Here is a 12,608-nt window from a genome sequence, read left to right as displayed (position 1 = left end):
CAACAGAGACCCACACAGTCAAAAAGAAGAAATAAATAAAAAGTATCCATATAGTTGTAAGATAAATGAGTATGAAACAGGTAAGAAATGTCCAGTGTGGGGAATACAGTCAATAACTATGTAATGTCTTTGTATGGTGATGTATCGTAACTTATCATTTTGAAATGTGAGGAAATATCCAATCACTATGTTGTGTAACAGGAACTAACATAGCATTGTAGGTCAATTATACTTCAAAAACAAATTCATAGAAAGAGAGATATTAAACTTGTGGTTACACGAGGCCAGGAACATGGAAGTAGGAACTGGATAGCTACAGTCAAAGACACAAATTCCCAGTTATAAGGTAAATAAGTACTAGGAAAGTAAAATTCCCAGTTTTAACATACATAAGTACTAGGAATGCAATATACAGCATGATAAATATAATTAATACAGCTCTATGTTATACATGAAAGTTGATAGAGTAAATCCTGGGTTCTAATCACCAGGAAATACACTTTTTCCCAATTTCTTTCATTTTGTACCTATGTGGCTTCATTAAATTTATTGTGATGACCATTTCATGATGCATGTAAGGCAAATCACTATGCTATGCATCTCAAACTTAAAAAACTGAAGAAAAAAGAGTAGACAAAGGTTAACAACCATGTATCAATATTGGCTCACTAGTTACGATAAATGTACTGTAGTAATATAAGATCTTAACATTAGGAGAAACGGGGTGAGAGGGATATTGGAAGTCTTTGTATTATCTTTGTAGCTTTTTCATAAACCTAAAACTTCTAAAATAAAAGGTTTATTTAAATACAAAAATTTTTTTAAAAATTTACTGAAAATCATTGAATTGTCCTGTGTAATAAGTGAACATCATGGTATATAAATTTTATCGAACTAGATTTGTTTATAAAGTTATTAAGAAGATCCGGGTGGGCTTGGGGCTTGGGGCGGGGCCAGAGCAGGGTGGGGTCAGGCTGGGGTCAGTCACCCTGGCAATGGGCGGGGAGGCGGGGATCCCCCAAGGCCTAGGCCAGCCCGCGGCTCTTCTCTGGCTGCTGCTGCTGAACGTGGCCACCCTGGAGCTGCGAGGGTCCCCAGCCACGGCCGCCTCCGGCCCAACTGCAGGCGATGGGGGAGCATTGAGGGGCTGCGCTCCGACTTGGCAAGCACAGAGGTTGGCTCCAGGAGCTACAGGTGTGTTGGGGCCTCCATTCGGTCCAAGATCTCCTAACCTTCAGGGCCTGAGGGCGGCTGGCTGTGACCAGGGCCTGGTGAGTCACTAAGTCTCATCGTTTCTCTGCCCTTCCCTCCAACCAGGCAGCCCAGAGATCCCCTCCACACAGGTGGGTCAGGCCCTCCACTGTGAGGCCTCTGGGTGGGAAGAGACCCAATCCCTTTGTGGGGCTGTGGGAGAGGGGACTAGCAGGGTCTGGCCCAGAGGTTGGAGGCTGGGTGGAGGCAAGTTCTAGGACTACTGAGTGAATGGGCCTGAGTCCAGGGACCAGGGTGTCATTCCCCTCACTGAGGCCCTGGGAGTCCAGGCCCTAGACCAGGATGCCCGGCCTCAGGGGCCTGGGCACACTCCTGCCTCCCAGGTGTAAGTCCCTGAAGCAGGGCTGTCCCCTTTAGCCCCCTCCTTCTTCCTTTTGAAATGGAGACTCCTACAGAGTCAGTGAGGGGAGTGAATTGCCCAGATCACACAGCACCACAACTTCTGCCTGCAAATCTCCCTCCCTAAGACATGGGGTAGAGTGGAGAGAGCACAGGCCCTTAGAAGCCATGATCTTGAGAAAGCAATGTTGGCAACTTCTGAGACCTTTAGTTCTTTGATGTACAAGATAAGGCATGGAGGCATGTTAGGTGAGGGAAATGAGGTGTGTGTCATGCCCAGCACTTGGCAGCCTTGCTCAAGGATGTCCATCTGCCTGGAGATGTTCCTGGGAGCTGGTCCCCCCAGACCCCCGGGTCTTCATCCTCATAGGGCTTGATGTGTTGTGCTCTGCTCTCCAGTCCTCAGTGGCAGCCAGTGAAGGCAGAGTCCAGGTAGCCCTGTCATTTTGGCTAGGCTGCTGGAGGCCAGGCCTTGATTTTCCTATATGTGAAACAGGGAGGCTTTCCTATGCAACATTTGGGGTACCACCAGTGTCTCTATTGTAGGCGGCAGGGGAGTCTCCACAGTGTGCGGGATATCCAAGGTGATGGGGAGGATCTATGGTGGCCGGGATGTGGAGGCTGGCCGGAGGCTGTGGCAGGCCAGCCTGTGGTCCCAGGGCTCGCACATCTGTGGAGCTGTCCTCATTAACTCCAGCTGGCTTCTTTCCACTGCCCACTGCTTTCTCAAGTGAGTCTCCTTCCTAGGCTGCAAGCACAGGCTCTGGCAGGGGAGGGGGATGCAGGAGAAGAAGAGAAAAGGGGGATGGTGTCCTACGTTGGCTCCTCTGGGCTTTCCTCTGGGCAGTCTGTGGCCTTCAGAGGCATGTCGTCCCTGCCTTTGGCCTGTGTACCCTCCATGTGGACTGTCCTCCCCGCTCACCTGCCCAGATCCTCCTCATGCTCTGCCCTCAGCCCGTGTCCGTTCCCCAACACAGGTGTGCGTCAGGAGAGCGGCAGTGTCAGTCCTCGCTGCCATGTGGTGTGGACCCATCTCTGATCACAGCTCCTTCTCAGTGTCCCCTTATTTCCCGGTGTCAGACTCTAGATGGAGGCCTGGGACCGCATGTGTGACCAGCAGCTGGGCGATTCTTATTACTCCTGCTAAACTGTGTGCCCAGGAGGAGTCATGGTCACTGGCGTGCATGTGGGGAGCTGTGGTGCCCGGCTGCATAAGGGGGAGGTGGGCTCCCTGCGAGAGTGACAGGGCTGCTCAGGAGTCTAATTCAGCTAGCCAGGTGGGGCTGGCTCAGTGACTGATTTCTAAACGAATGAGGAGGGGTCGCCAGGGAGTTCAGGCATCAAGCCCAGGTCTGGGCACTGGAGCTTTGGGGGCTCAGAGTCTATCGGCACCCACTCTGTGCCATGTTCCGTGCAAGGCCTCGGTGGCACCAGGGGTGGCAAGTCCCACCTCACCATGTCTCCATCCTGTCAGAAAAGAAAGCCCAGCATGGTTGAGAAGGGCAGAGCAGATGGGGTGGGGGATCAGGAGAAGGTGTGTGGAGAGGGAGGCCTTGCTGGAGGGGAAGGGTTGGGTGAGGGGAACGTGAGAGAGGGTCTCCAAGTAGATGAGCTGTGAAGACAGTGAGGGAGGGAGTAAGATTCAGCACCTGTGTTGGGGGGTCAAGGCAAGGTTCTGTTTCCTGCCTTCATTTGCTCATTTATTTAACAAATCTTTTGCAAGTCCTTGTAATTCAGTGAAGCAGGCTTTCGGCAGGTGTTGAAAAAAGAAAGAGTGTGGGGCCAGAAGGTGGGTTGTATGGAGTCTCAGGAAAGGTAAAGTTGGATCTGGGACTGAGCCAGAATGCCTGCTGTGTACAATCAAAAGGCCTTCATTTGATGACCCCACCAAGGACCTTTCCAGAACAAGGATACAGTGCTTCTGCCATTCTAGTGTGTGATGGAGAAGCCAGCCATATATCTGAAACTGTAAGTAGGGTATCAATTAGCCTCAAGAAAGAAGGCCTCCTGAACATTAGAAATGGGGAGACAGAAGCTGTCTGGCATCACATGGAGCAGAGGGGTCCAGAGGCGTGTGGCAGTTAGATGAGGATGCAGGGAAAGAGCTTGTCCCCACTTGGAGATGATGGTGACAGTGTGCCTTTCCTTCTCCAGGAAATCCAAAGCCCTGTGGAACTACGGGGTCTGTTAGGAAGCACCCAGCTGTCCCAGCACACCCAGCACACCCGGGAGGTGTCTGTGAGCCAGATTATCACGCACCCAGACTTCAAGAAGTTACATCCCTTTGGGAGTGATATTGCCATGTTGCAGCTGCTCTATCCTGTGAACTTCACTTCCTACATCATCCCTGCCTGCCTCCTGATCCCTGGCATGAAGCTCCCCAGTAACTCATCCTACTGGATACCTGGCTGGGGGATGCTCAATGAGGAAAGTGAGGGGGTGTGGGGGAGTTGGGGGGATGAGAATGGGGAGGAGGAGGAAGGGGAGAAGGACAAAGGAGCAAAGAAGGGAGGTGTGTCTCCACCTGAGGCGTCTCCAGGCAAAGGTCCCCTTGCCCCACTATACTTCATTTCCAGAGGACTGGACCATTCTAGTTCTAGTTCTGAAAGTGTGTGATTCGAAAGCTTTGGTGTTCCCTAAGTGTAAAGCTCTGAAGTCTGGGAATCTTCGACTTTGCAATCAAGAATCTGAGTTCTTGAAGTCTTTCTGGTTCTTCATTCCAAGGTTTAAATCAACCGTAGATCTGAATGACTTGATCCAACTCAAAGATCATGGTTGGGGCCTGACTCCATCCAAGTCATTAACAAACTCTCTGATTTCCCAGTGCCATAGGAAGTGCTTGGGAAAAGTGGTAAGAAAACTCCAATATGACCTCTGACCTCTGAGCTTGCCTGATCAATTCTGAACCTCGCTTTGCTCTTCTCCCAACCCAGTTCAGTCATCTACTTTGTAGGCTCATTAGGTGAACTGAATGACACAGGAGAAAAATTGTATTTTTTAAGTTTGAAAGTGGAGAGATGTAGGCAAAAACTTATGAGCAAGAGTTTTTATTAAAGAAAAACTTGAATGATTTGGTGAAATGCTTATGATGCAAAATTAGGGAGGGAAAGAGTACTTATTTGTAATTATTGAGTCATAATTTGATATGGTGTTTCTCTACAGAGCTGCTACAGGGATTTTGAATTGATGCTGTCTTCATGGAGTGGGATGTTCCAGCATCTCTGGTCCTTGCCTATCAGTATGTCACTAACATGCCCTAATCATAGGACAAACAACCAGGTCCGCAGGATTCTCACACCACACACACACACACACAATACACAGATACACACACAAACAACACATGTATACCACACTTCACACACACACACACACAGGCACAATACAGAGACACACACACAGCACATGTATATACACTTCACACATACACACACACACAGACTGGTTCCTCCTGAGCACAGGGACCCTGTCTTTCTTGTTTCAACATCCCAGTCCGTGCCCCAGGCAGGGCCTGGCACCTGGTAGGTATCCCACTGCTGCCCCCGGGTCCTTCTTCCCTGGACCTCCAGACTGGTCTCAGCTCCCACCCTGTGTGCTCTATGTTACCCTCCATGTAGCTTTCTGAATATTTGCTTTAGAGCAGGAGTCATGCCAGTTCCCTGCTCATCACCCCCAGTGCCTTCTCATTTCTTCTTAAAAAAAGGTTGCAACTCCCTGCCTTGGCTCTCAGGCCCCCTCCTCTCTCTCATCTCCCACTGCATCCCTCACCCACCCCACCCCAGCCAGCAGGCCTCCTTCCTGCCTTGACGATGCCAAGGCCATTCCCACCTCAGGTCTGCACCTTGGCTGTCTCCCTGGACGCATTTACTCTCCCGACTAACCTTGTCATGAGTCGTTTCTTTACATATGCAACTCAGCTGCTCCTCTGAGTTTTACTTGATCACGTGAGCTAAAACAGGCCACCCCTCGTATCACATCTCCCTGTTGTATTTCCTCGACACCACTTCTTAGATCTAAAATAACGCTACTTATTTACTTCATTTACGCTGTCTGCCCCAACTAAAATGTTCCCCTGTATCATTAGTTAAAAGATACTTAACACAAGGATACAGGACTAAATGAGTAAATTGGGTGATGAATAAATGAGTGAGTGGATGAGAGGGTGGATGGGGAAGTTGGGAGGATGAATGGGTGGAAAGGAAGATGGTTGGGAGGGTGGGTGAAAGGATGCTGGGCAGAGAGATGGAGTGAGCAGTCTATTGATAAAGGGGAGAATGGAGAGATGTAACAAAAGATGAGTTTATAGGCAAACAGATGGAAGGATGAGTGGGCGAACGGGACATAAGGAAAGATAGCTAGATGGATGGAGGAACAAGTGGATGGAAAGCAAGGTTAATGATAGACAAAAGGTGAGTGGATGGGATGGTTTGTGAAAGGGTAGATAGGTTGGTGAATGTTTGCTAAGCACCAGTGAGTGGCATGTGTTGGTGGGATTTGCCTTTTTCCTTTGTGAAATAGGAGTGTGGTCTGTTACTATGAAAGAGGTGGAGGGAATAGGATGAATTTGGAAAAGTTTGAGAAACATGGGAGGGCTTACTAGGCATAGGTAGAAGACTGAAACATGGAGAAGGAAATGGCAACCCACTCCAGTACTCTTGCCTGGAAAATCCCATGGATGGAAGAGCCTGGTAGGCTCCAGTCCATGGGGTCGCGAAGAGTTGGACATGACTGAATCTACTTAGCAGCAGCAGCATCAGAAGACTGAAACAAGGATGAAAGCTCAGCTGTGCAGAGAAAACCCCGTGTTGAGGGGCAGTGCTGACTGGTAAGGCAGAGCTCTGTAGCTCGGCTACAGCATCCTTCCCTGATTTCCTCCTTATCCTCACAGCACCTCTGCTCGAACCCTTCCATCTCCAGGAGGGTAAGGTGAGCTTCCTTGAGAACAAGTTCTATAAACTGTTATATGTAGATGGAAGAGGCAAGAACTGGGCTGTGCACATGGAAATGCTGCGTGCTGGGGACTTCTCCACAGGAAAGTCCAGCTGCCAAGTGAGTAAGGCGCTTTCTGTTTTTCCCTCACCTGTTCTCAGGGCCTTGGTTTCTCTGGGGAGGGGCTGTGTTGCCTCTGCTCTCTTTGTGGAGCCCCTGGGACTTCCCATTTCCTCCTCCATGCGTCTTCCTGGGCTCCATCCCTTGGCAGTGTCCGCCAGGCCACACCCCCTTCATAAGTCCCTTGCACATGAGGGCATCTACAGCATCTATTCTTGAGGCGTATATTAAAGTGTTTTTGAAGTATAACATATGCGGGGAGCCGGTGAGGCATTCCACTCGTGACAAAGGTCATGAGGAAGGAGGCTCGGCATACGCAAAGGCGGGATTGAGCCTCAGGAGTCCCCCCGGAAATTCTCGAGCATTTTCCCCCAAAAAACCAGAGTCTGCCTACTTTATTGCTTTGTGCTCTCACCTCTGACTTTACTGGGGGCTGTCCCCTACCACCATCTCGCTCTCTCTCTGTCAAAGAGTTAACTTACAGCTCCAATTAATAAAGTTCCTGGGCAATTAGGAGTGTTTAAATCCAAACCCCTCTGATGGCTCTCTAACTCGCCTGACAAGTTTACCCGGACTCCTGCAGCTATGCATACGATTGTTTACAGTCTCCCAGCCTCAAGAGGCATGGGAAGCTTAAGATATTCAAATAGCTTAGAGCCTCTCAGAGAGTTAAAAACTGTCAGAATAAACTAGTAAAGGATTTCATTGATGAGTCAATGCTTGTTGCCAAGTTTTCACATCCCCTGAATTGTATCCTTGAATATGTATCAATTAATAGTGGGTATGTAGAAAAAATAAGTAGTGGCCTTGGTGTTAGTAACTTTAGACCCTTAAGGTAATAAATTCTTTCTTTGTTGTAAACCCATTACACATCCGCCCTATAGGAATGCAATTTTATCTTTGGAAGATGGTGCCAAACCTTGAAATAATTACTCTTAGAGAAAGTAAGTCTTTGTTGATAAGTCCTTGTCAAGAGTCATAAAATGTTAGTAGGCCTTCTGGCCAGAAGATGATGTAAATCACCTAAACCATTTGTATACGATACATTTGCAGGAAAGAAACCTTGGTTTTTGATAAGAATCAAAGACTGCTGACTTTGCATCCCCTATTATCCTCTATGTGTAACTTAGGGTATAAAAGCCCCTGTTAAAAATAAAGCTACGGGCCTTGCTCACCAACGCTTGGTCTCCCCATGTCATTCTTTTAACTTCCAGCTGAGTCTCCATCTGGAGCGCGGAACCCACCACGCTTACTAATCATGCCTGGGCTTCTAAGACCCACTCGAGAAGGTGTCTAGGGTGAGACACCTTCCGCTATTCGAGAGGGCGCCTGCGGCCTACGTAAGTGGTGCAAACTTCTTGTCTTGAAGTTTTATTGGTCTCCCGCGTAAACCAAGCTACTCAGCTTCTTTTCTCCACTGAAATTTCCTACTGAGCTATCCTCATTCTATTGTTCTCTATATCTCTAATTAGCATATAAATAGTCGCCGACGCCGTCTCCCCTTCGAATACCCTGGATCAGCCGGGGCTGGTCCTCGGCAAACATACATACTAAAGAATATATCCATGCTCTTTTCATCAGTTGGATGAATTTTCACAGTGAGGCAACATGTGATCAATACCCCAGAGGCCCCGCTCACACCTCCTTCCGGTCACCAACACCCAACAGAAACCACCATCTTCACCTTTAATACCTTAGATTTAATTCTGAATGTTCCATAAAAGAAGAAAAGAAAGTGAAGTTGCTCAGTTGTGTCCGACTATTTGCGACCCATGGACACCAGCATCCTCCATCCATGGGATTTTCTAGGAAAGAGTACTGGAGTGAGTTGGCATTTCCTTCTCCAGGGAACTTCCCAACCCAGGGATTGAACCCAGGTCTCCCACGTTGTAGACAGACGCTTTACCATCTGTTCCACTTGTCAGTCTTTCTTAACATTAGATTTGTGAGATTCATCCATACGGTTACCTGTTCAGAATCCTTGCTCTACAGGACTCTACTGTGTGCTTTGAATTCTATGATCAGTTATACTGTTCATGGATATTTTAGTACTTTCCAAGTTTTTCATTTCGTTTCACTTCCAAATGTTTTATCTTCTACTTCACAGAACCCTTGAGTAGAATTGTTGGAATAAATAGTATGTGTATATTCAGCTTTGGCAGATATTACCAAACATCTCCAAAGTGGTTCACCATTTCCACTCATTCAAGCAGTGGATTAGAGTTTGTATTCTCATCAATACTTAGCATTTTCCATCTTTTCTCATTTTATATGTTTGTTTTTTATTTAATTTTTTTATTATTATTATTTTTACTTTACAATGTTGTATTGGTTGTGCCATACATCAACATGCATCCGCACGGGTGTACACATGTTCCCCATCCTGAACCCCCCTCCCACCTCCCTCCCCATACTATCCCTCTGGGTCATCCCAGTGCACCAGCCCCAAGCTTCCTGTATCCTGCATCGAACCTGGACTGGCAATTTGTTTCTTATATGATATTATACATGTTTTAATGCCATTCTCCCAAATCATCCCCCCCTCCCTCTCCCACAGAGTCCAAAAGACTGTTCTATATACATCAGTGTCTCTTTTGCTGTCTCATATACAGGGTTAGTTACTATCTTCCTAAATTCCATATATATGTGTTACTATACTGTATTGGTGTTTTTCTTTCTGGCTTACTTCACTCTGTATAGTAGGCTTCAGTTTCATCCACTTCATTAGAACTGATTCCAATGTATTCTTTTTAATGACTGAGTAATACTCCATTGTGTATATGTACCACAGCTTTCTTATCCATTCATCTGCTGATGGACATCTAGGTTGCTTCCATGTCCTGGCTATTATAAACAGTGCTGCGATGAACATTGGGGTACACGTGTCTCTTTCCCTTCTGGTTCCCTCAGTGTGTATGCCCAGCAGTGGGATTGCTGGATCATAAGGCAGTTCTATTTTCAGTTTTTTAAGGAATCTCCACACTGTTCTCCATAGTGGCTGTACTAGTTTACATTCCCACCAACAGTGTAAGAGCGTTCCCTTTTCTCCACACCCTCTCCAGCATTTATATCTGGTAGACTTTTAGATCGCAGCCATTCTGACTGGCGTGAAATGGTACCTCATTGTGGTTTTGATTTGCATTTCTCCGATAATGAGCGATGTTGAGCATCTTTTCATGTGTTTGTTAGCCATCTGTATGTCTTCTTTGGAGAAATGTCTATTTAGTTTTTTGGCCCATTTTTTGATTGGGTCGTTTATTTTTCTGGAATTGAGCTGCAGGAGTTGCTTGTATATTTTTGAGATTAGTTGTTTGTCAGATGCTTCATTTGGTATTGGTTTGCATTTTCCCAATGACCACTTAAAGGTACTTTCACATATTTATTATTATTGGATATCTTTTTTCTGTAAAGTTTCCTTTCATGATTTTTCCCCCCTCTTATTTTTCTGTTGGGTTCTCTGTTTCTTCCTTTATGTATTTTATATATTCCTGATATTTGTTTACTGTTGGGTATTTGGTTTTTGTGTGTGTTTGTTTGCTTTCGCATCTGTTTGTCTATTTTGTTTTGCTGTGTTGGATCTTGGTTGTGGCACACAAGCTCCTCATTGCAGAGCGTGGGCCTCTCTTAGTCATAGCGTGCGACCTCCAGAGCACATGGGCTCAGGAGTTGCAGCATGTAGACTTAGTTGTCCCGTGGCATGTGGGATATTAGTTCCCTAACCAGGGATGGAACCCATGTCCTCTGCAAGGAGGGAGGACTTTTAACCACTAGACCACCAAGGAAGTCCCCTTGTTGGATATTTTAATTGGGAACCTTTCTATACACTCTGTGTAGTGCCCTGTTTTATAGTTGAGCAAACAAGCCGGGAGAGGGAAAGTGGTGACCCTAAAATAAGGCAGCACAGCCTGGGCCCCTGTGTTTTCACTCAAAGCCTACAATGACCTCCACTGCATCCCCCTCAGGGCCGAGCCTCCCAAGCTGGCATCATGTGCCAAGCTCTTCCGTGGCCCTTCGTCTGCTTGCCTGCTGGACACCCATAGTGCCCTTGAGCCCACTCCTCCTCTCATTTCTCCTCAGTCTGAGGACACCACTGAGATGGACCCTCAAGACCTAAGGCAGCATATGACCCCGCTCCTGCCTCTCTCAGCCTTTCAGTCACCACAGCCTACCTGAGAGACTCCATCTAGACTCATCTTCTGCTGTATCTCTGGCCCCCATGCTCCAACTCAGGCCCCTCTTCTCTCCCTGAAAGTGCCTCCCCCCTTGCACAGGGCACCCAGAAATAGGTCTGAGGAGCGACAGACCACAGGGGCACTCAGTGCTTAGACTGTGGGGCAGAAAAGACCTGGTTCCAGTATTCAGTCTGTCATTTCCTGGGATTGTGACCTTAGCTAAGCTTCCTCACCCAGGAAATGGATTTGCTCAAGTCTCCTCTTAATAAGAAAGATCCCTGTGAGGGGCTGCCGTATATGGGGTTGCACAGAGTCAGACATTACTGAAACGACTTGGCAGCAGCACTAGGAAATTTAGTACTGTACTGGCATGCAGGAAGTATTTAGCAAGTCTTGGCTTTCAATCTCCTGGCCTGGCCTGTCTCCGTCTACCTGGGTTGTACCTGCTCTTCTGGACGTGTCTTCGACCTATCCTCTCACCCAATGTGGAATTCACTGCCCAGGCTCCACTCAGCACACACAAAACCCACACACCCATGCTCAGTTTTCTCAGTCTTTTCAGTAGTGCAAAGCACAGCTCATTTTCCATGGGATATACTAGTGGTGGGGCTTCCTCTGCCTTCTCAGAACTCCCGTTGGGTCAGGAGGCTATTGGAGCCCTTCCCATCTCCCCCATTCTGGCCCAGATTCCACCATAATATCAGCAACCACAAGACTCATCTGCATGAATCCCTGAGGCTTGGAGTGTATAGTGACCAAGCCTTCCTTGGCCTTAAAGTGCGAGGTATGGGTACATTAAGGGGAGGGCCAAGGGGACCCCAGGTGGGGACCCCAGAGGAGAAGAGCTGAGGGGATGATGGCACATTCCCAATGTCCAAGAAGCCCCTGGTGTGACTTTCTTGGTGCTCTGGTGACATCACCTTAAATTGGTGGCTCAGAGAGCAGGATGTACTATCTTACATTTCTGGACGTCAGAGTCTAAAGTCAAGGTGTTGGCCTGGCTGCTCCCTTCTGGAGGCTCTAGGAGAAAATGTTTTCTTGCTTTTTCTATCTTTTTAGAGGTCCTCAGCAATCCTCAGTTCGTGGCCCCTTCCTATGTCACCAAATCACATTGCTCCTCCCTCTGCTCCTGTCATCACATCTCCTCCTCTGACTCTGACCTCCTGCTTCCCTCTTTCCTCATGAGTACCTTTGTGTTTATGTTGGGTCCAACCAGATCATCCAGGATTATCTTCCTATTTCTTGATTCTCTACTTCATCACAGCTGCTGAGTCCCTTTTGCCGTGTAAGGTAACATAGCCCCAGGTTCTGGTGATGAGGATGGCCGTCTTCGAGGGATACTTTTGGCCAGCCACACCACGTACCCTTCTGTTTCCTTCAAGTCACCACTTCCCCCACCCTTCCCTCTCAGCTGGAGAGCTTGCTTCCTATTTCACTGAGAACACTGAAGCATTCAATGGGACTAGGTGCCATTCATCTTCCCAGTCCAGCAGGCATCTTCCATCTCTCCTGAGCCTCCTGTAGCCAGTCCCTCCTGGAGCTCTGGGTGTCCAGAGGCTCCCTTGCTCCATGTCTTCTCTCCACTTTCACGGCTCTTATATAAAGATGCAGTGGCACTCTCCTTCCTGTTACTGCCCAGTTTTTCTGCCTCCTTTCAACCAGAGACTCCTCCTAACAGCCCTGAATCTAACCCACTCTGCCCAGGAGCATTCCAAGTACCACCAGAGCCTCATGGCCAATGTCCCCAGGAACCTGTCTTGCCAGAGACACCCATAG

The 12,608-nt window shown here is 47.8% G+C and overlaps 1 protein-coding gene across 1 annotated transcript; it reads left to right on the top strand.

Moving 5' to 3' along the window:
- Positions 1–995: 995 nt before the first annotated feature.
- Positions 996–12,608, top strand: LOC113897462 (putative serine protease 47). The gene is made up of 6 exons (XM_027550216.1): positions 996–1,194; positions 2,158–2,341; positions 2,589–2,718; positions 3,766–4,042; positions 12,049–12,122; positions 12,495–12,608. The coding sequence occupies exons 1-6, from the start codon at positions 996–998 to the stop codon at positions 12,606–12,608; spliced, it is 978 nt and encodes a 325-aa protein (XP_027406017.1).

The sequence above is a fragment of the Bos indicus x Bos taurus genome, chromosome 8 (genome assembly GCF_003369695.1).
Source record: "Bos indicus x Bos taurus breed Angus x Brahman F1 hybrid chromosome 8, Bos_hybrid_MaternalHap_v2.0, whole genome shotgun sequence".
NCBI classification, from domain to species: domain Eukaryota; kingdom Metazoa; phylum Chordata; class Mammalia; order Artiodactyla; family Bovidae; genus Bos; species Bos indicus x Bos taurus.
The sequence above is the reverse complement of the archived record's forward strand: the minus strand, read 5'-3'. Positions and strand labels throughout refer to the sequence as shown.